The sequence below is a fragment of the Dermochelys coriacea genome, chromosome 13 (assembly GCF_009764565.3).
Source record: "Dermochelys coriacea isolate rDerCor1 chromosome 13, rDerCor1.pri.v4, whole genome shotgun sequence".
In the NCBI taxonomy this organism is placed as follows: Eukaryota; Metazoa; Chordata; order Testudines; family Dermochelyidae; genus Dermochelys; species Dermochelys coriacea.
The window spans coordinates 28,766,259-28,792,863 of NC_050080.1; the positions used below are offsets into that span (position 1 = coordinate 28,766,259).

Sequence of the window (26,605 nt, forward strand, 5' to 3'; positions counted from 1 at the left end):
CCACCAGGAAAGCAAGGAACCCCCCACATCTTTTTAGTTCTCAGCTGATGGAGTGGCTCCTGCCCCTCTTTATACAATGGGAATTTCTTCCCAGGCAATTTGCCTTTTTATCCGCCATACTTCTCATTGGTCGATTCACCTCTCGGGAACCCCTGAAAGGCTGTGAAAGGAGCTCTGTCTCCAGGGCTAGCTTGGAAGCACTCACTTTGCAAAGCCAATGTCTTTCTCACCTCCCACCCCAACCCCCACCTCCTGCACTGTCTCCTGGAGGCCCTCTCTCCAGCCAAGGACTGCTGGGTGGGGTCACTGGTGCCAGACCCTTAGTGTAAGGCTCTAATATTTCGTGTCTTCCTGTCTTCCTCCTGCGCCCCCAAACACATACTAAACACAACCAGTCATCTGAGATGCTCAGGTTGGTTTATTTTCCCCCTTCCATGGGTTCCTTGGTTCCAGCATGCGCTATAGTGTTGCTGGAGACAGTGATGCTCCTTGGGCTGCTCACAGCCTGGGCCATCCACTCCTAGCACCTGGGTGTACGGTGTACCAGAATCTCACCCAGTTCTTGGAGCCCAGGGAATCCCCTTCCTCGGCCTTGTCAGACTCCACCAAAAAAAACAGGGTCAGGATCCTCCTCATCTTCTGGATGTCCCCATCTCCAGCTCCCAATCGTGCTGATGAGGGGAACGACTGTGGTGGCCGGGGACCCTCTCCCCTCTTGCTGCCCAGCTCCGATCTGCCAAAGATGTTAACTTTGCTACCGGGAGGGAGGGTGATCAGAGAGAGGGTCTTTGGGTAGTGGGACAGCTTCCCAAGAGGAGGCAGCAGCACTGCTTTGATCTGTAGAATAAATGAAACAAACAAAGCTTTTGGTCCCATTGGCCTGGGCTGCTCCCCTGCCGCTCAGGACCTCCCCTTTCAGCTCTCCAGTCTCGGTGAGGCACTCCTGGAGAGCAGACATGGTCAGTGACACTGCTGATGGTTCCGCAGAGTGAAGCTACACTGGAACTACTTCCCAGAAAGTGCCTTCCCAGCGGCACCGGTCCCTTCACAGTCACCCCAGGGGCAGGGTGTTTGCCAGCTGGCTGAGGGAAATTCCAAGGCTTCTTATTAGGCGAAGTGGGTGATGGTCTTTGAGGACTTTCCCTGGGTTATTGATGTGTTTTAGGGGACCGTTCCCCAATCCCCCTGCCCGGGTTTTGGTTTCCTGTTTCCCCAAGAGCGAGAGACAGTGGCTGGCCTAGGGGCTCGAATTCCAATTATTCAAGAAGGATTAATACAAATACATTGTCAATTAGGAACTCATGATGGTTCTTGTCACCAGCATTCCCGGGCACTGTATAATGCGGTGAACAGTATCAAAATGTACTCACCCCTACTCGACCCACCAGCGTAATGCACCCCCACCCTGGGCCAGCAAAAACCTAAGGCTAGAGTAGGGCCTTAGCCCAGGGCCAGTTATTCTAGTTTTGAAACCTAGTTCTGACACAAGTCCACACGGCAGTGGCTGGTCCATGTCGCACAGACCTCAGCTTCTTTCTGGTCACTCTACACGGGGGGATAGTGTTAGGGAGGTGGAACCTGGCAGGTGTCTGTCTGTGGCAGTTGTGCAGGGAGCCATGTGTGGAGAGCAACTGTGCATGTTGTGTGGGATGAGGGGCGTGGCCAGGTGGGGTGTGAAGCCGTTGGAGAGCATTAGTGTAGATGACCCTGTAGCTGGGACGAGTCACCAGCTGGCACTTACAGTGGACTTGTTCTTTTTCAGATAGATAACCAGTCGCCCTTTCTCCTTTTCCTTCTCCAGATCTGGGTACTTCTCCTTCTTCTCTCGCTTTGCTTTTTTCACCTTCTTTCTGGAGTTGTAATTGCCCATCTTGTGATTCCTTCCGAGCCAGCTGGTACTGCCCCTACTGAGCCAGTTATGTCAGAAGTCAAGGAGCTTCTGTGATGTCAACCGTAGGCATAGATGCGACTTTACAATGGATGAGGTGTCTCTGAGGCTGCCATTGGGTCCCATTGTCCTGCTGCCTATCCCCTGGATACCCTTCCCTGGCAGTGAGAGAAAGAGGCCAGGCTCTGTATATGTCTTTGTGTGAACTCCTCAAGGCGTGGAGCGCTGGGAACAGATTACACTGGGTGGATCTGAATGATGCTAAGGAGACCCTGAAATCAGTTTGGGCCACATGCAGCTCGTTCCTTTTCTCATCCCCGCCTGATAATGAGCTGACCAGTACTAGTCACTTATATTGTGTAATTTTGCTGAGGGGTCCCATTAAAGACAGTTCAGACGGCAGACTAAAGTATTGTTTAGTGGGCATAAGTGAAGTGGATCTGGCCTTTTATTTTAGAGATGGGTCATATATCCAAGGATCACCTATGTGTAATGCAGCTACCACCTCTGGTTGTAACACCGCAAAACACAAAGTGCCACACTGCCCAGCACTTTGGGATAGAAAGTAGAGACAAGTCCCAGATCCAGTGAAGCACACGGATGAATTTTACGATGACAAAGTGACCAAGATGCTGGTTTAACATCCCTGCTCTTGCAAAAATTGACATGGGATCTTTAGTAACTACCAGTGATTGGGAAACCTTTGTATCCCTAGCAGCCCCCTGCTGCCACTCTCATAATGGACTGAGAAGGCAGAACACTCCTAGTGAACTATCAGCGTCACTACTTGCCGTCCCAATGTCCCTTGCAGGTCTCCCATCCAAGTATAGGCCATGTCCCAACCTAGTTGTTAGGATCACAGCACCAGCTGCTCTGGCTGCAGGCAAAAGGTAACCTGTCACTTCCTACTTGAGCCCTGATCTTTGGTTTTGATCTCTCAGCTGAGAAAACAATGTGATGATGCAAAAAGGCTTATAGCTTCAGGTGGGAAATGCTGAATTCATGCGAAAGCCCCACCAATCTGATGTTATGTAGCTGTCTACCTCAGTTGTGGCCACGTGCCAGGTAGTTAGTTAGACCCCTGCATGACAGCAGCTCAATCCACACATCTTGAGGATACAAAACTGCCGCCAGGTCACCGGATACTCCCAAATGGTGGATGCAGAAGGGCAGGCCAGCCTTTAAACTTCTATTTCCAAATAATATTTTCCTTGGCATTCCCAGAGTCATCATCTGGTTTTTAAGGTAAACAATGGTGGCTAAAAAACCCAAGAAGGAAAAAGTACCTGAAAAGGAGAGAGATCCAGACACTGTTCTTTTAAATGGATCTAAGGATGAAAAAGAACCTTGGAGTAACCTGGACCAGTTTTAGCCATGCAACCAGAAGACAGAGAAGACTTGCTATGACACACCTAATCCATCGGCTTGGCTGACTCGGGATTGTCGCCTCCAGTATATTTAATAGCACATAGTCCAGTCTAGTTGCAAATGTCCCTGATATTTAGCCTAAATGTTCTTTGACTTAAATGCTTCCCTTTACTTCTAGTTTTATCCCCTTACACCGCCTCCAGAAATTCTCTTGCCTCCTCAGGAAGGCAGTACCAGTTCTTCCCCTTTGTACTGCCACGTGATTTTCCTGAGGGAGCATTTTCTAAATTCGACTGGTTATCTCCATTTTTCTCAGTGCTCCAGTCATATTCCCCGTCACTGCACCCAGTTCTCTGGGTTCTTTAATGGGAAAGTTTTATGTTTATTTCACCTTTCTGTGGTGATGTAAGCTCATCCCAGTCATATCAGTGTCCTGCAGGAGGTGATGGCCTTAGCTCAGTGTCTATCGGAGAAGTGGTATCTAGCAGTTAGAGTTGGTTGAGCATCAGGATCCCTGGTAATTCTTCCCAGCCTTGCCACTGATTTGCTGCATGACCTTCAGCAAGTCACTTTCTGTATCTCAGATCTTCCATCTGCTTATAATGATATGTTTATTTGCAGCATATAGTTCAGCTGCTGGATGTCTCTGTGTGCTGTACAGTATTCCAGACAGGATGTGGTCTGTGGTAAACAAGAGAAAGAAAGCTGGAACTCAAGCTGGGTGAAAGCCTGTTGGTCTGTGACTGTAGTTGTAGAAGTTTTGGTTAATAATCATCTCTTGTTAAGATAGACTGTGATACTATGACACTGTTAAGTGGGCATAGTAAATATTTGCCCATGAGACGGGCTGTTGTGAGGTGTAATACTCTGAGATTCCTGGGAAACATGCTAGAGAAGCATGTAATATTATTAAAATGCCCATAACTTTCTAATCAGCTTTATTCTCCACAACAAGGAGTGTTAGCTGCATGCCCCATATATTTTGTGGCTCACCTCTGCTTATAATCTGCAAAACAACAGGCTAGCAAAGGAACATGATCCCTCCTGCTCTGCAATACTCGGTCTTTGGCCACAGTTCGCAAAGCACTTAAGAATATGAGCAACTTCCATTGGACTTGACAGGATTTAAGCAATTGCCTAAAATTAAGCATGTGCCGGGGTGTTCTGCTGAATAGGGCTGGACCACTGAATCAAGGCACTGATTGGGAGAATTTCTGTTGTGTAACAGCTATTGGATATTTATCAGTTTCTGATTTTCACTGTTAACCTTGGACATATTTTGTTTCCAGTTTCAGGAGTAAAAATGATTTTATCTGTGTTTAAAAAATATTCCTTTACTTCTCTCCTACATTAACCATCAGGATGCCCAGGCTTCTGGATATAGGAGATTTCTCACCTCCTTCCACAGACAGTATCCATCACTGATAACATGATAATGGTGGGGTATTTTTATATGGATTTTGTAGAAAAAGCCTATTCTCAAACTTTTGCTTGTGTCACTTTGAACTGGAACTGGAAACTTTAGCTCTGATGAGGCAAAGCCTTGTCCTGGGTCAGAGATCTCTCACCAAGTCACCAACGGGGCTGATGAATGTCTGAATTTGGTTCACAGAGAGTCCAGGCTGGGTTAGTTCAAGCCAGAAGTGCTATGTATTTTTGAAGGCAGAGAGACATCCGGTCTCCTGGCTGCTGGCTGAGCTCAATGGTTCTCATACTGTGAGTGGTCCAGCACATAGAGGGCCATATTCTTTCCTGCCGCCTCTCCTTGGAAGTCAGTGGAGTTAAACCAAGGATAAATTTGACCTATTTGTTAGTTGCATTTGTGTATTGAGTTTAACCTGAGAGGAAAGAAGCTGCTGGTCCAGTCCCTGCCTATGCAATGACAATTTCAAATGATTCTCTTTGGGGGCAGTGGGTGTGAATTCGGCGATGGGGAGAGGCACTGGATGGGCTGCCCTGGGGACTCTAATCCAGTGGTTCTCAACCTTTCCAGACTTCTGACTCTTTCAAGAGTCTGAATTGTCTTGTGTACCCCTAAGTTTCACCTCACTTAGAAACTTACAAAATCAGACATAAAAATACAAAAGTCTCACAGCACCCTAGTACTGAAAAATTGCGGACTTTCTCATTTTTACCATATAATTATAAATCAATTGGAATACAAATATTGTACTTACATTTCAATGTATAGTGTACAGAGCAGTTTTAAACAAATCATTGTCTATGAATTTTAATTTGTACTGACTTTGCTAGTGCTTTTATGTAGCCTGTTATAAAACTAGGCAAATATCTAGATGAGCTGATGTACCCTCTGGAAGAGCTCTGAGTACCCCTGGTTGAGAACTGTCTTTTTGTTGGTCACAAAACAAGCACACCTGGATAGCAACGGGGCACGTTCTGCAGTGCTGCCCCACCTGCCTCTGGGCTAGAGGAGCATATTTGGTCTGTCTGGCCCATTCAGTCCAACTCCTTGGCCTCTGTGAAGCTGCCAATGTGGAAGCCCATTGATGCTCACTGTGCTGTGCTTTTTGTCCCAGGGATACCTTCTGCAGCTAGTAACTGAGTTTTGCACTGCACTAGAGAACTGCTGATTGTTGCCGAACGATTCTCTTTTCCAAAACAGTGCATTCAATATCCAGCACTTCTGAGAGCCTAGAAATGAGAACTCCTGAAGAGGTTTGAGCTCTGAAAATGCCATTAGCTTCCTTGCAATTTGGAGCTGCCTGTGCCTGACAAGTGGAGGCCAGCTGTGGTTTCCCTTTAATCTGATTTCTGTTTTAAATTGCCCACTCCCACCACACATCCCGCAATCATTTCTAGCATTTAATACACCACAGCTCAATGGGGAGGTGAAGAGCTACCAACTGTCTTGCTTATATCCAGCTCTGCTGGGCACAAGAAGCTGTACAAGCGAGTGGTTAGGGCAGAGGATTGGAAGCTGAGATTCCTAAATTCTTGTCCCAGGCTCTGCCACTGACTTTCTCAGTGTCCTTGGACAAGGCATTTATTGATGTTCCCAGCACTTATCTCAAGGCTCTAAGGTCTTTACAGAAATGCAAAGCCAACCCAGTATTAAAGTCTGCAACATTTCTATATATTTATTCACCTGCCCCAAGCATGAACACTCTCCGCTCGAGCCTCAGTTTCCCCACCTGTTAAGTGGGAGTGCATTAACCTCCCTGCCTGGGGGCGTGGGAAGAGCTCTGAATGCTTGTTGGGTGCCTGGAGCTCTTTAGGGGAGGGAAGGTGCCACAGCGGCAGCGCCATTATTGTGTAGAACTAACTGATCTCCCCGTATGCCTCTGGGTTGCGTATAAAATCCGGGACTGACTCTTCAGCAGCTGCATCTGCCAAGGCCCAGTGAGGCGCGGGGTGGGAGCGAGATGGGTTGGGACATTACAGGAGAGAAGGCTGCAGCCCAGGCGAGAGGTCTCCTGGAGCACCTGGTCCGGCATCAGGTGCAACGTTCCCTCTCTCTCCTTCCCCACAGGAGTACGAGAGTTCCTCCAAGATGGAGCAGTTTGTGACCCGCTTCCTGCTACGGGAGACCAGGACGCAGCTGCAGACCCTGCAGGCCTCGCTGGAGTGCGCCTCGGACACGATTGAAGAGCAGGCCGGTTGGGAGAGGTAATGCCGGGGCAGCTGGCATGGGGCAGCCGGTATCGGCACAGATGGGAGGCAGGGAGCGTGGCCCATGGTGAGCTGTGCATTTGGGACCCACCCATTTGTGCTTGGTTCCCAGTGTGGCTTTGGCTAATGGCCTCCCGAGAGAGCCCACATTGCAGCAGGGTGTTAATGCTACGAAACACCCCCCGCACTCCCCCCGTGACTGCATATTAACACAGGTGACTCACCCTCCGAGCGATTGGTGCTGGCAAAGTTAGGGGAACTTTCCTTGCCACATGATGCTGCCTGTTTTGCTTCCCTTTGGCTTCGTTCCTGAGCCCCACCACCCGCTTTGCCCCCTTAGTTACCAGCCATCAGGACCATCGCTAGAGAGCTAAGGAAACACCACTCCAGCGAGGACCAGAGGCTGGAGGCACTCAGACACGCTGTTACTGTGCTCTCTCCCTGTTCTTCTGACATGCTCCTTTTGTCTTACTCTGAGGCTGTGTCTACACTGCATGTCACTGATGGTGGTGTGTAGTGTATGTGTAGCTACACACTGCAGTGAAGGGCAGGCTGAGTCCACACTGCGCTGCACAGCTGCACGTGGCCAGGCAAGGCTCTGGCCTGGGGAGGCAGTGGGGAAAAGGTTCCAGCAGCAGGCAGCTGCTTTCCTCATTGCCTTTCCCCACTGCAGAGCCTTTCCCCACCCCAGGGAGCTGCCAGAGCCTTTCCCCACTGCCAGAGCCTTTGCCCACCCCAGGGAGCTGTCAGAGCCTTTCCCCACTGCCAGAGCCTTTACCCAGCACAGGGAGCTGCCAGAGCCTTTCCCCACTGCCTCCTGCTCTCTTCCAGAGCCTTTCCCTACTGCGGGAGCTTTTCCCTGCTGCTGGAGCCTTTCATTGTGTCTCGGAAGGGCTCTGGCAAGGGGAGGCAGCAGGATGCTGCGTTGCTAAAATACCAGTGTAGACGGGAGAGGCACTGCTTGGGCATGCAGAGAGCCAAGTAAAGTACACAGCCAAAGGTACTGGCATGTCTGTACTCTGCTGACCTAAGCAGTGTCTCATCATCTACACTGCTATTTATACCTGGGTTAAGGGGGCGGGCAGTGTCTGCCCTCTCCATGCTGCTGTAAGGAGCGTGCAATGTAGCTGTACCCTGAGAGTTGTGCAGATCACTGAAAAAAAAACAACAGGCACTGCCTGCCCCACCTGCTTCAGTTCAACTGGTCCCCAGCACAGGCGCTGCCCAGCCCGCCCGCTCTGGGCCAGCCAGTCCCTGCTAGGGGTACTGCTCAATCTGCCTGCTCCAGTCCAGCCACTGGCTGACTTGAATGGGAGTTTGTTTGAAGAAGCACCTAGTAAGATGTGAGTGGGGCTTGAGTGCGCAGTCAGCACTGCTCCGGATCAGGTCTGAGATGCTCCTGGATGACTGAGCTGGACAACAGTAGCTGTTTTTCTGTTGTTGTTTGAGCATTTGTGTGCAGGCCCAGGAGTGGGTGTGACTATGCCAGTCAGCCATGTCTGAGAGTTTGGGCAGCACACATGCCAATGTGCAGAACCTAAGCTCTTTCTGCTCGGCCACAAGGTCTTGGTTTCTTCCTTCTGGTGTCATCTAACATTCTGGATCAGGCCTCCAATAGATCTCAATTAGTGAAAACATGATTGTCTCACTGGTTTCCCCACCTGTGTGTGGTGCCTGCACATCCCACTCCCACGGGGAAGCCAGGGATGGCAGACACAGGGGAGGGTGTAGCCGGCAGGCTGCGCTGAGTACATCCTTTTTGTTTTTAGGAAAGACTTGAAGAAATCTGAAGTCTTCATTGGCCCGAGATGTGGCAGGAGATGTGGGCGCAGAGCTCAGAAGACTGTGTGCTTGTCTCCAACAGATCCCTATTCCGGGATGCTTACTACAGGTATTGGCAGGGCCAGGCAGATGAGAGAGAAGCTGTTGCCACTGTGCTGCCTGTCTCTTGGGACCTTGCTGCCTTTGGAGGGTGGCAGTGCGGGTTACAATGAGACATGGCAGGGTGTGAACACCAGCTCTGAGTCTGCTTTCCTTCACGGATATGATTTATAATGCCCGAGTTCAAGGGAGCCTCGTGTGTCTTTCTGTGATTTGGCCTAGCTTGATGAATGGGGAAATATCTGAACCAATGTTCTGCAGGAAGTCAGATCAGGTTATTGTTCTGTACGCAGTCCCGCTGCCAGGAAGGACACCAGTGCTGATGTTCCGGGGACCATCCTATCTGTACTTAATTGGAGCATCTCAGTCTCCTTTGGAGTAAAGATCAGAAATTGGATCCGGTTTAGATCCAAATGTTCAGAAGTTTATCCATATGATTCTAAGCCCTGCCCGCCCTCCGCAATCCACCCCACAGCCTCCCTGCTCCTTTCCCGTCCCCATCCATCGCAGTCCCTGGCAATAGTTCAGATCAGCACCTGTACCTCTGAATGCCTAACTGAATCCCAGCTGGTACTTTGGCATTAACATCAATGGGACCAGGATCAGCTCATCATAGTCGCATAAATCTCAAGAAATTCAGAGGGCTCCCATCCCACTAGCAGTGAAATTCAGACATTGCTGACATTGCCTGCAGTCTCAAGGAAGGATGTATTATTTAGACAGAAAGAGAGTAAAATATCGTCTGCCTTCCAGAGCCAATCAATGCCAAATAAATCTGTCTCATAAATTCTAAAAGGCAGCAATAAAGATTCACCACTTTCTTCATCTGTTGTACCTACTGCTAGAGGACCTAGTCAGTATAAAGAGCTGGGGCAGACAGCCAGGGTGTGGGTGAACTGAGCCATCCCTGTGTGAACCTGGCTAACAATGGCATCTCCCTGTCCATTTTCCATCTAGGGGTTTGTGTCGAAGCTGACAGCCAGTGGGCAGCTCAGATTAACAGGCTACAACAGCTTATTGACAAACTGGAATGCAAGGTGTGTGGGCAGAAGGGAGACTTGTTCCACATATGGTAATACAGCTCAACCCCACTCCGCAGCCCTCCTGCGAGTATGGGCGTGGACCTCTGCATCTCAGCCAGTTCAGCATCACCTCTGACTCGCCTCAGTCCTGACTTGCAGCACTCCCTGCTGTTCTGGTTCTGGGACCCCTCTCAGCTTCCACTCCTGACCTGAGCACCCCTTGTTCTTTCAGGTCTGGGACAGCTCAGTCCCGACCCACCAGTCCCCCTCCTACTCCCCGCTGGACCTTCCCTGCAGAGCTCTGCTGAGGTGCCACCACCCTTGGTCTTCAAGTCCCCAGCCCCTCCGGAGCAGATCGCTGCTCTGTCAAGTCTCAAGTTGGTTTGGCCAGTGGGTTAATGTCCAGTGGGGACTCTCTTGAAGGCCCCATGGAGAGGCACCCCTGCTCCGGAGGAGTCACCTGGCTGGTTGTCCAACTGCCTTCCTGCAGCGCGGATCCCTCCACCCTCTCCAGACGCTGCTGCTCACCTGCCTGCCTGCCTGCCTCCTCCGTCAGCCCAGCCGGCTCTCGGCAGGTCAGGTGAGACTCAGGCAAACCCTGCTCATGGCGCCTTCTTTGGCATGCTGCCCTGGGCCGCCCGCTCAGAACCAAGGCCGGCCCTAGCCCCACCCTTGTTTTCCCCTGTAATCAGGTTCTCATATTAGTAATGATTTTGCTTTTCTACAAATGCAGAGCCCAAGGCTGGAACCTCTAAAAGAAGAAGTTGCTTGCAAAGGGAGAAATGCTGTAAGTTCTAGGCCTGCTGCTTTCCATTGATTGCTAGCACCGAGACACAAAGAGATTCTCTCTCTCTGTCTCACCCACACATCCACTCACGTGCGGGTGCAGACGGGTACAGGCCTCCCATCCCTGCACTGATACACGGATGTGCACGCCTGCCTGAGCGCAGACAGATGCTCACATTCCCGGTTGAACTCACCAGGGAGAGTCCCCGGCTTTGCTCTGAAGCTGGAATCATTGTTCCATGGTCTCGCACCCCAGATCGATAGGAAAGGGAACCAGAACGGTGGGAAGACTAGGGCATAAGTTCCATCTGCTAAATGGTTCCTCTGAGGAGAGTTTTCAGACTAGCAGCCGTGTTGATCTGTATTCGCAAAAAGAAAAGAAAAGAAAGCTTATGCTCAAATAAATTTGTCAGTCTCTAAGGTGCCACGAGTACTCCTTTTCTTTCTGAGGAGAGTGTGTTTCCATCCACGGGGCTGCATGTGAAGAAAAGGCCACACCTGAATGAGTCCAAAGGAAGCCCGTGGGCTCAAAGGGAATGTTCTGCATGTGATTCCCATGAGACGCTGGGTCAAATCCATGCAGGAGCAAGCCAGTTTAAACCCGGATGGAAGGGTCCCTGTGGTGGAAAGTCCCTATGACCCCCCCAGGTATAGCAGCCATGTCCTCCCTTGCCCCAGGGAGACAGCACGGGGGGCAGTGGAGCTGACTGGAGGGGATATGACCAGGAGGCTGCAGAGTGCACTAATTCACCATGCTCCTAGCCTTGCGGAGACCAGGAGAGGCAGTAGTCATCCCGCTCCCTGTGGATCAGGCAGGGTATGCGTTACACCTCCTCGCTCCCGGGGTGGTCTTTTGCAGTTCTGCACTTGCAACCTTGGCAGCAGTTCATTACTGCTCAGTTAACAGAGGAGACGGCGCCTCTCAGACATGCTCAGCACCCGCCACGTGTTCATTACACAACTCGAGAGGCCCTGGCCTAATGAGCCACCAGGCAGTGTGATGGGCAGGGGAAAGCAGAGGGGACAGCGAGTCCGTAGTACAAAGGGCAGCCCCAGCGAGCTTCTGGAGCAAGAGTACTGACCCTCCCAATGTGTTGGCACCTTTGCCTCTAGCAAGGCCCTGCAGGTCTGGCCTGGAGTCCTAACTGTGCCCTCTCTCCCTGCAGCACATCCTGGTGGCTCAGAGACAGCTGTCGGTGACAGAGAGCGGCTTAGAGGGATTCCACCAGGCACTCCAATCCTACACAGAGGTCACAGCCGGACAGAGCCGCTGCTTACAGTAAGTCTCCTGAGCAGCTGAGAAGTCAGACATTTGGCTGGAGGAAATATGGGTGTTGGTAATGTCGCTGATCACAGTGCTTCACACCTTACATCCGAACTGTACAAGCATTCAGGAATCCCACAACACATGAAGGAAGTGATCTAAATAATGACGGTTAGCACCTGTACAGCACTGCAGAGACACCAGGCAGACGTTAACTCATCCATCCTTGCAACACAGCTGAGAAGTAGGGAAATGCTACGACACTAGATCCCTATGTCATATAGAGAAGTATTACTGTTACTGCTGTGAATTGTTATTATTCCTCTTATAGACTGGAAACGGAGAAGCTAAATAACTTGACCAAAATCTTACCCCACGAGTCAGTGGCAGAGCTGAAAAAGACCCAAGAGTCTTGATACCCAGTCCCCTCCTCCCAATATCGTAATTCTCTTTATCCCTTTATTGGGTAAATTTTTCCCGTTTGCCAAGCAACGAAGGAGGTGCTCCCCACAGCTGCTCCCATTGGGGAATTGGGGCCAGATTTTCAAAAGGGTTTAGGTACCTAAAGATGCTGATCAACACTGGTGGGATTAACAAAACATCTAAGGAAGGGAGGCATTGCCTTCCCATTCAAGCCAATGGAAGTTAGGCACCTAAATACCTTTGACCTGGGCCTAGGCATCGAAACTGCTTAAGCACCTTTGAAAATCCCATTTAGGCACCTCAATAACTTTGAAAATCTGGCCCTTAGTGCTAGAGCTGAAAGAAGTGTCTTTTATGGAGCGCGGTATATGGGTGATGAATTCATTGATCATACCACAGAGGTATGAATGGGGAGCTATGGGCATGATGGGTAGCTTGGCCTGGTGGTCACAGCAGGGAGCTGAGAATCGGGAGACCTGGATCTGATTCGTCGCTGTCACTAGCTTGCTGCATAGGCAAGTTAGTTAACCTGGTTGCCTCTCAGTGTCCTTTTCTGTAAAATAGTTACAATAATCTCTCGAGAGCCTCAGCTGGGAGAAGCTGTGGAAGGATGGAGTGTTGTCATACTGGCATAACATTTTGGCCGAGGTTTTGTCTACATGGCAGTCAGAGCAGGGGCTCTGTAACAGGGGGCCAGGGAGCCATGGCCCTCCCACTTTAAAAGTGGGGGCAGAGAGGAGCGGATGGGGGGGTGGGGCCTCAGGGGAAGAGGTGTCATGGGGGCGGGGCGTCAGTTCAGGCGCCCGTGCCCCCCCCCCCGACTTTCAAGGCGCTTCCGCCGCTCCTGAGTCAGAGATGTGACTGCCGCTCGAGTACGCCTACCCGTGCTAGCTTTAATCTACCTCACCTGACGCAGAACAAGCGGCAGCCAGATCCTAGCGTGGGCTAGCAATATGAGTACGTTCCCCGGGTTCTGTGCACGCTCATGCAGCCTGAACCAGGGTCCACGTCACTGTCTTCACTGCTATTTTGAGCTGTGCTAGCTAGATTAAAGCTGGCACATGAATGTCCACACAAAATGCAGCCACACCTTCGATTGCATTGTGTCACCACGTCTCCCTCTAGCGGATGCTCCCAGCACCTATAACAGCCTGCTACTCACTCCTTGCTAAGGAGGCCTGTGGCTTTGGTGCTGAAAGTCCTGGCTTTGATCGTGGCTGTGGTGTGTGCTGTAAGTGACCGTGGTATGTTACAATGGCATAGCATGAGATGAGAGATAAAGGGAGGAAGGGTCAGGTGGGGTACATCAGTCACATTTCAGTACTGCGTCCACCATTCCCCTTTGGTTTTAAAGGGTCAGTGGTGCCGGTGAAAAGTGTCTGGCTGAGAGCCCCTGAGGCTGAAGGCCTCTGTCTAAGCCAAAGGCACGTCCCTCACCCCAGCAGTCCAAAAGGGCTGAATTCAAAAAAACAAAGCAGCAATGACCCAGAGCTGGGGATGCTGTCTGATTCTGCCCCAGGCTCCCTGGGCTGTCTGTGGCAAGTCTCAAAATGTGGTTTAGCTGAAAGATGTCGGTTTTCCTGCAGGAAGTTTTGAATGGGTTAGAAATAGAAAATTTTCATTTTGTGTCCATTTAAAATGTCACTTCGGATTTTCAATTTAAATAAAACATATGGGATTTGCTGTGGAGGAACATTGTAATTTCTCCTCAGCATTGTCATTTCCCCATGAAAAAGATTGGTTTCAATGAAACCGTGTTTTTCTGCAGGAAGGTTGGCCGCGTGAAAAATGGTGAGCCGCTCTAGTTAGATTAGCCTAGAAGGAAAGTTTCTCTGATGCCTTTCACAAAGTGCCTTCCGAGGGCCCACTTAGTGAGTAACTCTGTGAACACAACAGCTGTGATGCGCTCCAGCACAGCTCGGAGTAAATTGCACTGTTTTGGATTCTGCTGTTTGGTTTGTTCTTTTGATTGCAGTAATTGTTACCTTTGCTCCGCAGGGTGTGAGTTAGGGCAATTGGGTCTATGTTCCTTTCCTGGTCAAAAGAATTACATTACAGTTGATTGGGAAATTCTCTTTCAGGCATTTCACAACTGTATGTGCTCTCTCTTCCCCCCTCCCCCCATGGTGTGAAAATGTCAGGCACTTACTGCTCTGGAAGCTGGTGTAGGTTAGAGGTATGAGTGTGGGGTGAGAAACCAGTAGGGCCTGGAGTCTCATCTTGGCTCTGCTACTCTCTTATGATGTGACCTTGAACACCTCTGTCCAGCTTTCTGCTTCACTTTCTTCCTCTGTAAAATGGGACCAATAACTGTGAGCATGAATGAGTTAATGTGTCCATACAGTGCTTTGACCATGTAAAGAGCTATATATATGCTAAGTGTTGTTAACCCTTCCATTCCAGTTCCCTGCACCAATGTGTTCAGCTCTTGACTCAAAACATTTTTGAAAAAAAAGTTTGTAAAGAATTGAAACAGCCCTTTTTGACATTTTCAAAATGAAAAACTCCCTGTTTCCTGTTCAAAACAACTTTTTCTTTCAAATTTTAAGCTAATTACAGTAAAAAAAAATATTTTTTAAAACAAAAAGGTCAAAAGTGAAACAAAACATTTTGAAACCGTTGGAACATTTCCATGAACCCAAGCTGACTTTTTTTCCCCCTGGTTTTGAAGAAGCTGACGTACTGAGAGCATTCATTATTGTCCCTGCAGCGTGTCTTCTCGTAAGCTGACGAGCGAGGCCTGCTTCATTCTCTATGAGTTCTGGCAGGACGTGACTTCATGGAGAAGGTTTGAGGCTAATTGCAATTCATTGCTGAAGGTGTCCAGACTGAGGAAGGCTGCATCTAAGTGCAATTCTTGTGAAAGAAACAAGATGAGATTTCTATTCAGGATGCTTACCCTTTTCCACTTCTTCCTGCACCTACCAGTGGTTACCACCTCCCTGATTTGACCTGTCTAGTTATTTACACCTATCTGCACAGGGCAGCAGGATCAAATGACCAAAAGGGGCATTGGCATTTTGAATGATGTGCTAACCACTATCATGTGTGGATGGGTGCATTATCAGCACATTTGAGACAGAAGGCGTTCTGCTCTGGGGAGTGCAAGGACTGCCCCCTGCCCTGGTCCTCTTGTGGGTGCGCACAAGGGTGGCAAGTGTCCACGCACACTCTTCCTCTCTTGCACACCCACACAAAAGCTCTGCCCCACCCCTGTATAGCAATGTGCAGGCTGACTCTGACACAATCATACTGGCTTTGACATTGTCCTAACTCTCCATATTTCTTTGCAGTCACTTGCAGTCCAGCTGCAGCAAGACGTTCCAGTGGGCCATCACTGACGCGCTGAAGTCTCCAGAGCTTGTGACCACCATGCTCTTCCCAGGTGGGGTACTCTTCTGCCCAAACATATTGAGATGAGCTGCTAACGGGAATTGCAAACTATGGATTCCATCCTGCCTCCTTTACTGAGGAATAACACCCACTGATGTCATTATAAACTGCATACACCCATATAGTACTGTAGGAATCCATTCATCCACCATTGCAGTGCAGCCAGCTCTGCAGCGGAACAGGTAGCTGTTTAACAGCACAGAGCAACACTATCCAACAGTTAAGAACAGGAAGTGAGGATGTAAACTTAGCTGCAGAAGGAATTTAGGGAGACAGAATGTAACTGTTCAAATATTAATTTGGCCAGAATATTGAGGCTAACACCCCAGCTCTTGCAAAAGTTATTCTGTAAACAGTTAGGAAGCAGGCAAGAGAGAGAGAAAGACAAGCAGGATTAATGAATTAGTTAAGGCTTGTAAAGAGCTATGAATGTATAAAGAGCTACCACAGTGATGCAAATGATTTATTAATAGCTGTTACTATTACAAGAGGCGATAAGCCTGCTACACACTGCGATGCTGTTTGCCTTTATCTCTGGTGTATTTTTGGTCAGCTTTCCGATGGCCCTATCAGCCTTTCCTGGGTCACAAATCTCTACTCAGGTGCGAGACCCTTCTACCAGCAACCTGGCTCTTGTCTTAAATTGCTGCATTGAACTCCTAGCCCTGCCTCTTCCCTATATTCCAAGATGTGGCCCAAATGGGTAGCTCAGGCCTCATTCCCATTTGTGGACAGAAATTGTGGTCCCATTTTCCTGCCCCAGTTCTATGTGAGGAGCACAAGGCAGGTCAGCAGAGGGGCAAATGCTCAGATTTGTGCCTAAATTTCATTGTAAGGCACCTTAATGCAGATTTAGCAGGGAGTCCAGGCCTCAGGCCTTCTAGAAACGTGGTCTCCCTGACTGCAAGGGCATTGAGGGAGAAACTCAGCCCAGGGTCGGGTTTACCATTAAACACCCGGTGCCCTGGCATGGGGCCCTCCAACAACAGGGGGCCCCAGGGCCGGATACTTGGGCAGCTCGGCACCGACGCGCCCCCTGTGGGAGGGCTGCTCCATGGGGCGGGACTGCAGGGGAGCAGGCGGGAGGTGTGGGTGGCGGGAGCACCGCGAGCTCGGGCCAGAGGACTCAGGAGGAGCACAGAGGGGCCGCGTAGCCGGCCGGAGTGAAGTGGCGCTTTGAAGGGGAAACTGCTGCTTCTCTCCAGCTGCTGGCTGTGCGGCTGCCCCTGCTCCTCCTGAGTCCTCCAGCCTGTGCTCACAGAGCTGGAGTCAGAAAGGGGGTGAGCTTTAGGGGCTGCAGCCCGGGGCCCCCTTAGCCCGGGGCCCTTCCTGGGCTGCAGCCCCTAAAGCCCCTGCATTCTAGCCCTGCCTAGTGGGGGGGCAGTGGCTCCAAGAATCACGGCCAGTGGGAGCTGCAGGGGACACACGGAGCCACCTGCACTGCTCGCACCAAACCAGAGCTGCGCCAGGTAAGCACTTCTCACCCCAATCCCCTGCCTGCCCCAGCCCTGAGCCCCTCTTGCACCCTAACTCCCACCCAGACCTCTCACCCCAGCCCTGAACCCTCTCCCACACCCTCTCACCTAGACCCCACCTCCAGCCTGCTTCTACACCCTTACTCTCACCCAGACCCTGCACCCCAACCCCCAGCCTACTTCCACACTGTAGCTCCCTCCCAGACTCCGCACCCCAACCCTGAGCCCCCCTTGCACCCTAACTCCCTCCCAGACCCCACACCCCCAGCCCTGAACCCCCCTCCCGCACCCTAACTCTCACCCAGACCCTGCACCCCAACCCCCAGCCTGCTTCCACACTGTAGCTCCATCCCAATTCCTCACCCCAACCGTGAGCCCCCTCCTGCACCCTAACTCCCACCCAGACCCCACACCCCAATCCTGAGTCCCAAGAGGAGAATAGAGAAAAAAAGAATGAAAAAGGGTGGTGGGGAGGGATAAAAGAGAATGCTCCCCCTGGTGCGGGGCGGGTGGGGGGGGCAAAAATGAAGCTGAGCACAGGGCCCCACTAATTCTAAATCTGCCATTGCCTCAGCCAGCCTTAAGCAGGGGCAGGTAAAACAAAAACCAGCCCACGTCCACCACTGCCCCAGAGCCCCACCGGGATCTGAGCTCAGTGTGTGGCTAATCTGGATTATATTCTCTACCCCATTGTCATGTTCCTCCTCCTTGCTCCAGTCCTACTGATGCAGCCCGTCTCCCAGCCGTGTCCCCTGTGACTGCATTGAACAGTGCGTCCTGCTGACCTATGGGGAAGGCACAGCTGAGCGGTGATTAGGAGCTGTCCTAGCAAAAGTCAGCATCAAAACATGAAGCTAACGTCCAGCAGGGCCATCGCCAGAACTGACCCAGGGGAGAGGAGGGCAGCAGGTGCCCTCTGCCTGGCTCTGCTGGGGGCACCCAGCACCACTTTGGAGGGAGAGGTTGCCTTTTGCACATCCCCTGTTCTTGGCAGGGAGGGGCTGTCACTGAGCTAAAAGGGGCCCTGCCCGTGAATCATAGATTCATAGATACTAAGGTCAGAAGGGACCATTATGATCGTCTAGTCCGACCTCCTGCACCACACAGGCCACAGAATCTCACCCACCCACTCCTGTGAAAAACCTCACCTGACACAGCCAGGCAAAATAAACTGAAGAGCCCCCTGTGCTGGGCCGGGCTCAGAGCTGGGGCTGGACTGCGGCTCCAGGTGTTAAGTACATTTAGTCCCAGTATTTCTGCCTTGTTTAGTGGGGCGGGGGAACAACCCAAGGGGCTGAAAATCCTGCTGGGCTTGATGCTCACATCCTTACACAGGCAAAACTGGCCATGACTTCTGTGCCATTTAGCCAGTGTGAAACCTCAGGGCGCATTGTCGCCTTGGTGCTGTGCCAGGGCAGGGAGGGGTATGAGATTCCCATGGCTGCGAGCCTGGGGGCAGTTCATCCTGGGGTGAGTGAGCAGAGGGGCTCCCACCTGCCCCACAGCTGACTTGCCCCGCAGTGAGCGCCTGAGGCTCTCAAAGCACTTAGTGAATCAATCCCTGCAACCCCTGGATAGTATACCCATTCTCTAGAAGGGGAACTGAGGCCCAGACAGAGTCAGTCGCCTGCCCAGGGCCATGGGGAAGTCTCTGGGGTAGAACCCAGCTCTCCCTGTCTTTTCCCTGTGCCCCCTTTAGCTCTTTGTGGCTCATGCTCTTTCCCCGTTTGCTTTCCCAGCCTCCTGGTGGATTGTGAACAATAATTGATCCTCTGCTGCCCTCTCCGGAAAGCAGCTGACGCGCGGACGGACAAGGAATTCTCACTCCCAGACCCCTGGCTCCCCCTCCCCAGTGTGTCTGCAGCCTCCCCCTCGCGTCGCTTGGACAGTGCAGTCTTCTCCCTTCTCCGGCAGGCATTTCCCGGCTGCACCAGGCGTCCTTCCTGGGAGTATTTTATCCCTCTCCCCGCACAATGTGACTTTCCACAATGATGTCACATGGCTGCCAGCCAATCAGCCCTTCCAGCTGTGACACTCCGCCCCTGAATGTACCCTCTTCGAAGAATGATGGGGAGGGGAGCACACCCATGCCCACGCCAGCGGATGAAGAAGTGGCTACCAAGATACTTGATGTCGGGCTGGCCTGAAGTCCAGTGTTGGGCGATGACGTGCAGGGGGCAGAACTCACGTTGGCCTGACCCATGGGGCTGGGAGTGCTGCAGAGACAGCAGTGCTGAGCCTGATCCAGACTGGGGGGAACAGGGAATGGAGAACAAGGGATGTTTATTGTTCTCTGGCACTCACCTGGTGTTGAATTCATGGCAAGGCACTGAGGGACTCTGGATTGAGCTGTGTTCAGTCACTGCACTACGAGGGATGGCAGTGTGGGGAAGTGGGGGGATCTTCTGTGCTCTGAGAGGGGTTAGTGGAGCCAGGCCATCCATAGATCCTCTGGGGGTCAGTGAGGGACAGTGGGATCCAAATCTCTGCATAGGTCCCACAACACTCTAGACAAGCTGTGTGCTCCACTCTTCCTGCCTAGGGCACAGCAATACAGTAGTCAGGGAGAGCAGAGGGCAGGCAGAGTGTGCACCCATGCCTGCCAGCCACAACTATGAGCTCTAATTTCAGCCCTCCCGGCCCCAGCCTGGCCTCTTTAAGGCTGTGGTTGGTGGTGGACTCATCTTATTCTTAGAGCAGTTGCACTAACTGGTGGCACTGGCCTAATTCTGTTGCATGGAGTTGGATGGCCTCACTGCAGTTCCTATCAAGACACATGTCCATGTCCCCAAAACAACCCCTGCGTGTAGGTACCCCCACAGCATAATGGGCACTGGTCAGCCTCCCCATTGGCTGTCCCTGCAGAGCAGCCAACAACCGAATGGCCCTTGGCGCCTGAGCTCCCCCTCACTTCTAGCAGGGATGCCACTGGGTTGAAATCCAAGCCCATGGGCAAGGTGATGTGTTTGGCAGCTTGCACTGCCCCAGCCACATTATAACTACACATGGGGCTGGGTGGAGGACATCAGCCTCCCAGGCTGGCAGTCTGTCTCTTATCACCACTGCTAACTAGGAAATCTTTTCGTGCATGTCCAATCTCATGGTCCTTTAAATGTCTGAAGATGAAACCCAGACACCTACGCTCACTCTACTGCGTGATGTCAGGTCTGAGCGATTTAAGTAGACATTACCATGGCGAGAAGCCTACCAGCAGTAGAGTTATTTGATTAATCTTCGGGCAGATCGCATGGTGTGAATGGGAAATCTCCCTAGGTGCCAGCTCAGAACACTCTGCTCCCAGGAGGTAGAGGCATTTCACACCTCAGTGCAGTCATCCACATGCTGAACGTGGGTGCCAAATGCTACCAACGCAGCATTCTCCTCTCACACCCACCAGAGGTGGCATTCTACACCCACAGTGCACAGGTGCAAGTGACAGCACAAAGAGCATACGTAGCCCACAGGTGAGTGTGGGTTCCAGGTTCCCCTTGGTGGGTTCCAGGTTCCTCCCCAGTCATAGAGTTTAAGGCCAGAAGGGGTCCTCAAGTCATCTAGTCTGCCAGCCTGTATATCACAGGCCAGCAACACTCTATGAATTGTTTCAGAGTGGTAGCCATGTTAACTGCAAATTGTGACAGCCTCCAATTACAGAAACTTGGCTTTAAGCTCCAGCTCCTGCAGGTCCATGGTTCAGATTCTCAGGTGGTGGCTATCACACAAAGCAGTGGGAACGCCAGCCCTAGGTGTGGCATGTCCAGCTGGTGACGCACTTCATAGGTGGGAGGCCTGGCTGTAAGATAGCCCCAGCCTGGTGTTTCTGGTTTATCCTGGAAGTTCTTGTACAACCAAAGAACAGCTGCTGTTGGGAGAAAGAAAAATTCCTGGTGTATCTAACCTGCCAGGGCCACTTCGCCTGCTGTCAGCGTGTGAGTGACCCAGCTTTTAGCAAAGCACTCGCGACCCTGGGCAGGTGTGACCAGAAGGTCAGCTGCTATTCCAGTCAGGGCCAGCTCTAGGATTTTTGCGCCCCAAGCAAAAAATGTTTTGGCCTCCCCTGCTTTTTTTTCATGCCCCCCCACTCCCAGCTCCGCCCCAACTCCGCCTCCTTCCCCAAATCCCCGGCCCCACCTTCTCCCCCGGATGTACCGCATTCCCCCCCCATTGCTTCCTGCAGCTCCCCCCCCGCAACCCCCCACTCTAGCTCACCTCTGCTTCACCTGCTCCCCTGAACACGCCGCTGCTCTGCTTCTCCCCCCTCCCTCTCAGGCGAGGGAGAGGCAGCGCGTTCAGGGGAGCAGGCGGAGCGGACGTGAGTGAGGGTGGGGGGGAGTGCAGGAAGTAACGGGTGGGGGGGGTAGAAGAACCGCTCCCCACCCCAGCTCGCCTCCGCTCCACCGACGCTGCCTCCCCCGAACACGTCGCCGCTCGGCTTCTCCTCCATCCCTCCCTCCTAGGCTTGCCACGCCAAACAGCTGTTTGGTGCGCGGCAAGCCTGGGAGGGAGGGGGGAGAAGCTGAGCGGTGGTGGCGCGCTCAGGGGAGCAGGCGGAGGCAGAGCGGGGGCACATTTCTAGGGGCCGCATGGCTGGCGCTGGAATGCCGCCCCTAGAAATGTGCCGCCTGAAGCACCTGCTTGTTTTGCTGGTGCCTAGAGCCGGCCTCGATTCCAATGCAGCATTAATTCCCTCTTGCAGCACATGTAGACACCCCTGGGAGTGGGGTGCATAATGCCCTATCAGGCCTGATCCTGGCAGCCCTCGAGTGTTTTCACTGGGAGTTCTGCCTTGTTTTCATAAGGTCCAATCCAGCTTCCATTGCATTCAATGGCAAAACTATTCTTATAAAGGATGCAGGATCAGTGCCTTTGTTTCTTTCATAAAGCACATGGCACAGGTGGCATTGGGTCATCTCCCCTATTTGTTGCTTTAATCACCTTACCAATCTACCAGCAAAAGGTAAGACACTCCAGATCTGAGGTACATGACCAGCTTGTGGTTACAATTGCATTTGTTGTGTCTGTATCATGAAGCTGTGCCAGCCACTCTTGCACCTCCCAGCCAGCAGCAAACACCCTCTGGGCAACAGTCCTACATGTGACTCGGGGTAAGACTTAAACCAGGAGCCTTGTGGCCCAGCACTGCTGAGTCCCTCCATCTCGCTGGGCTAACAGGAGCTATCTGGTCACAGATAGAATTTCCTCATTCCCTATTTTATAGCAAGTGCCCCATAAAATACTCTTTTCAGAGTAGCAGCCGTGTTAGTCTGTATTCGCAAAAAGAAAAGGAGTACTTGTGGCACCTTAGAGACTAACAAATTTATAAATAAATAAATTTGTTAGTCTCTAAGGTGCCACAAGTACTCCTTTTCTTTTTATAAAATACTCTGTTCTTGCCCAGAAGAAGCAGAGCACAGAAAGTCTGCTCCCTTTCTGAATAATGGAATTTCCTGGGGTAAAATCCCAGTGATCCAAGTCACAGGCTGGAATTCTGCGTGATGCAAACAACCGTTCTCCCCTCACTCTCAATACATGTTTAAATTTTGTGTCCATTTCAAAGGATCAACTTCTGCACCGAACGAAGGAATCCAACCTGGGGCAGCTTAATGGAATAGGGGATTCCAGGTTGAGTTTACATCCTGGTGTTTTTGGGACACTGGCTGAGCATCAAAATGTAGGGTCTGCCAGAAACAGAAAGAATCTAATGCTAATAAAATGATAATATCCACAGTATGTCATCAAAGAGTCCAATGCAAATGATCCTAGATTCAGGTTTAAAAGTGCCCCAGCAGTGCTGGCAGCCCAGGGGTCCAGCACTGTGCTAGTGCATCATGAGAACTAATAACAAACTGATTAGAGAAACTAACGCCATTGGCGAGTGTCAACTCACTGAGAAAAGCAGGAAATAAAGATCCCAAAGGCATTGCCACAGAGACAGGTACCATGCAGAAGTGTGAACTACCTGGGGTGGTGTTATAAACAGGGGTCAGGATAGTCTTCGTGGGTCGTGCCATGCAGAGCCCAGTTCTTAGTTCCTTTAATGCCACTGCCACCAGAGGGGCCAGCTTGCAGGGAGCGTTGCCCCCAGAGAATCTGGCGCGTGAGGTTTAGCCTGGAAGCATCCAGAGCCTGTTTGTACCCATGGGGCCCTGGGAGTGTTACCCAGGGTTTTGCTGAACCCAAAGCTCTTGGTAACGTTACTTCCTGTAAGGCGGTGGCAGGAAATAAATCAATGGAGACACGGCCAAATGGCTGATAGATAGTTGATGCAAGCAGGCAAACAAAAATGCTTTCACTCAAAGCTTCTACTTTATTTCATCTCCAGCACTTCTACATGCCTGCAACATGTTAGCAGAGCACCCCAAATTACCCCCAGATTCATATTTACCCAGGGTCTTGAGGAGGTCTCAAGTGGATTAGTCAGCCAGTGATCAGCCTTCTGTCTGCAGGGGAAACTTGAGAGGTGGACTCAAGTGTCCACCGAGCCCAGATTTCTTCCTCTTTTTATACCCAAATTGTTAGTATGAAACAGCCCATTCACCAAAACCTGCTCAGCGGACACTAAGTGTGGGATTTTCCTGCCTTGCTTGCCCATCAGTTAACTGGCTGTATTTCACAGCGCAAAAGTTAACTATCCCCAGACTTTCCATCTTGCAAACCACATGCTTTGGCGAAAAGCTCAAGTCAGGTGGGCACAGGGTCACGTTTACTCCTCATGGTCACTCCCTTCCCCTCCCCTCCTGGTTCATTAGCTGCACTAAGGCTGCTATGAAGGCCTTACGGCTGCTTCCAGGTGTAAGCATAACAATTTGGATTCCAGCTGTGGGCAGTGGTTCAGGCATGTTACTGGGTTAACAAAATTTCCTCCGTACAGGAAGAAACGCTTCCCCACTGCAGCGATCCTGCCACCCTCCCTGCTCTTCCCCACCCCCTCTTGCATGTCTCCCTCCTCCCAAAGTGGGTACAGAGACGCCTGCTGGCTGGTTCAGCGCTGAGATTCACACCCCTTCTGTCTTGCCCTGGCTCCTGCGGCCTTAGCATGGCCTGTTCCCAGCCAGCAGCCAGGGGAGGCCAGGCCAGGCTCCCAGGTGGGCTGAGAACAGAGGAACTCCCAGCTGTAGGTAGACCTGACACGGCAGGACTGGCTTTGCCCAGTAGTCCTGAGCTCTGCACAAACTGTCTCTCGTCTCTGCCACAGCATCCCCTAACGCCCTAAGCAAATCCTGGGATCCAGCCACTCCTGAGCAGCTCAGGGGAGGCCAGTGGCCTAAGGTGTCACTTAGGTGAGGTTCCTTGCAAAGCAAATCCAGCTGTCCTGCTGCAGTTTCCTGTAAACTGGATGGGTGTGAACAATAGCCCCAAGTGTATGTCATGACAGCATGAGCACGTCTCATTCCCTTGCACTCGTTCCCTTGCATTAAGACCGAATCTGACCTGCATGACCCCGCTAGCCACCAGGGCTGCAGAGCCAGCTTGGCCTTTGCTCATTGAGTTTGGCAAACTCCAAGTGGCAGACCTCCTTGGTGCGACAGCTCCCTAAGCACCATTGTAAGTGCTGTTATTTCTACACCTGCCCTCTGCTTAGCTACCACCCCTAATCGTTCCAGACGGAATGGGCGTGGGAAAGCTAGAATAGCCCTGGGAAGCATGAATGAGGGGCAAATGAGTAACACACATCAGCTCCCATATTATTAAACATGGCAGAGGGGTACTAGGGCTGTTGGCAGGATTTCTGTGTCTGGCTAGTCTGGTCCAGCCAAAGTCCCAGGTTGTTAGCATAGTCCTCCACCAACTGGAGCAGTTCTGAGCTAAATGCTGCTGGAGTCTCTTCCTCTCTCCAGGTTCTGCTTGTACTGATCCTGTGAGCTCCTGAGCATGCTCGGTTCTCTGGGACGTCAAGGGGACCTGAGGGATTGCAGCACGAGATGGATTGGGTCCGAAAGGCAAAATTCTACTCTTGGCTCCACAAGGCAGACCTTGGCTCTCAACCTCTGCCCTCTGGCTAGGCTTGGAGTTTGGCGCCTGTAAGGGAAGCAGAATAGCAGCTAGCCCTGGGGGAGCCAAGCCGACTATCAGAGTGGAGTTTCTGGCAGATCTGTTTCTGAAGGATAGGCAAACGATCAGAGCTGAGGGGCGTGGGCCCCTCTTTGGAGCTGAGAGGACACGAGGCCCTCTGTGGCATGCCTCCATCAGAATGATCCTGCCCTGAGTCTGCTAGCAGACTGGTGAGGATACAACTCAACAGCATGTAAAATGTAAACCCCCATGCACATCCAGCACCTTCCATTGTGTATGAAAGCACTGCAGCCCCCCCCCCCGCAGATGCCACTGGTGGCCCCCCCCCCCCGCCAACTGACTGAAATGGGGTGATTCCCAACTTATGTTTTGAACTAAATTGTATCATTTCTTTCAGGGGTGGTTTTTGGCCTTCAAAATTCCTTGCATTCTAAAATCAAAATGAAATGTCCTCCCAGGGACCTGCATGGTGCCTCTGAGCTAGGAGGTGGTGTCCGTGTCTTTGCTATGCTACACTGTGAATCTGGGGTTTTAAAACATTAAAGCAAAAAGGAAGAGCATAGTTATAAAAAGATAAGCAAAAGTCGCCTGAGCCAGAAAAACAGCCGTATCAATTATTACGCAGGGCTGCTTAGTTAATTATAGTGCTCTTTCTGTATATACAAGATTATAACTGTATTAAATATTCAGACATGCACTGTAGCTGTGTATGCCAATTATCTTGTCTGTGAATAAACAGTTCCACACTGCCGCCTGGTGCTGGTGCATTTACTGCGCGTGGGTCGATTTTTGGCTGCCTCTTATGAGTCATTTTTATAAGTACCTTGTTAGAATAACAGCCGCAGAAGGAATGTGTTTTACCAAATGGAACCTTTTCAATGTACTCCGAAGTCCTGCTCATTGTTCCAGTATCTTTGCATGTGCTGCCAAAGGAATGTGTTCTTACTGAGCATAAATCTGAAGCTTTCTATTGTCTTTTTAGCCAAGGATTTGGTGTGTGTGTATAGGACACTGTGTGGGTAATGAACACAGAAGTCTGGAGCATTGTTAGGGCACTGACTGATTATAGCGTTGGGCATTGGGAATAGGAGTTGGCATGCTCTAGGATATTAGATGGGCATTAGGTATAGTGGAGATGGCGTTGGCTAGGAGACACACCTCCCTCACAAAAAACCATGAACAGAGCAGTAAGAGGTTGCTGGATTCTGCTTTCCAGCCAGCACTGCTTTCCAGTCCCTTCTCCCAACTTTACAACACTAATGTCCCAAAGAACTAGTTCCTGGGGAGTCGCGGTGCTGGGTGTACTGCTCTCTGGAGCGAGCGAGTTAACTTCGCTGACCCAGGCAGAGCAATGAATCCTTAGCTGGAGACAAGCCCGATGCCAAGAACGCCTTCCACCGGTGACAAGGAAATGCACCATATGCTGTGACGTGACAGAAAAGGGGACAATGGCACAGCCCTTGAT

The 26,605-nt window shown here is 51.3% G+C and overlaps 1 protein-coding gene across 2 annotated transcripts in view; it reads left to right on the forward strand.

Moving 5' to 3' along the window:
* The window catches only part of NECAB3 (N-terminal EF-hand calcium binding protein 3), a 114,090-nt gene extending 88,185 nt beyond the window's left edge, over positions 1-25,905 (forward strand). The window contains exons 6-13 of one of the 2 annotated variants that reach the window (XM_038370084.2): positions 6,747-6,883; positions 8,656-8,777; positions 9,725-9,804; positions 10,523-10,576; positions 11,742-11,854; positions 14,973-15,050; positions 15,556-15,647; positions 18,870-25,905. In XM_038370084.2, the coding sequence (XP_038226012.1) occupies positions 6,747-6,883; positions 8,656-8,777; positions 9,725-9,804; positions 10,523-10,576; positions 11,742-11,854; positions 14,973-15,050; positions 15,556-15,647; positions 18,870-18,898 (705 nt within the window). In that variant the 3' untranslated portion in view covers positions 18,899-25,905. Of the gene's footprint in view, positions 1-6,746; positions 6,884-8,655; positions 8,778-9,724; positions 9,805-10,021; positions 10,370-10,522; positions 10,577-11,741; positions 11,855-14,972; positions 15,051-15,555; positions 15,648-18,869 lie in introns of those variants that run through there. The other variant, XR_005288677.2, reaches the window with a different exon arrangement.
* Positions 25,906-26,605: the final 700 nt, after the last annotated feature.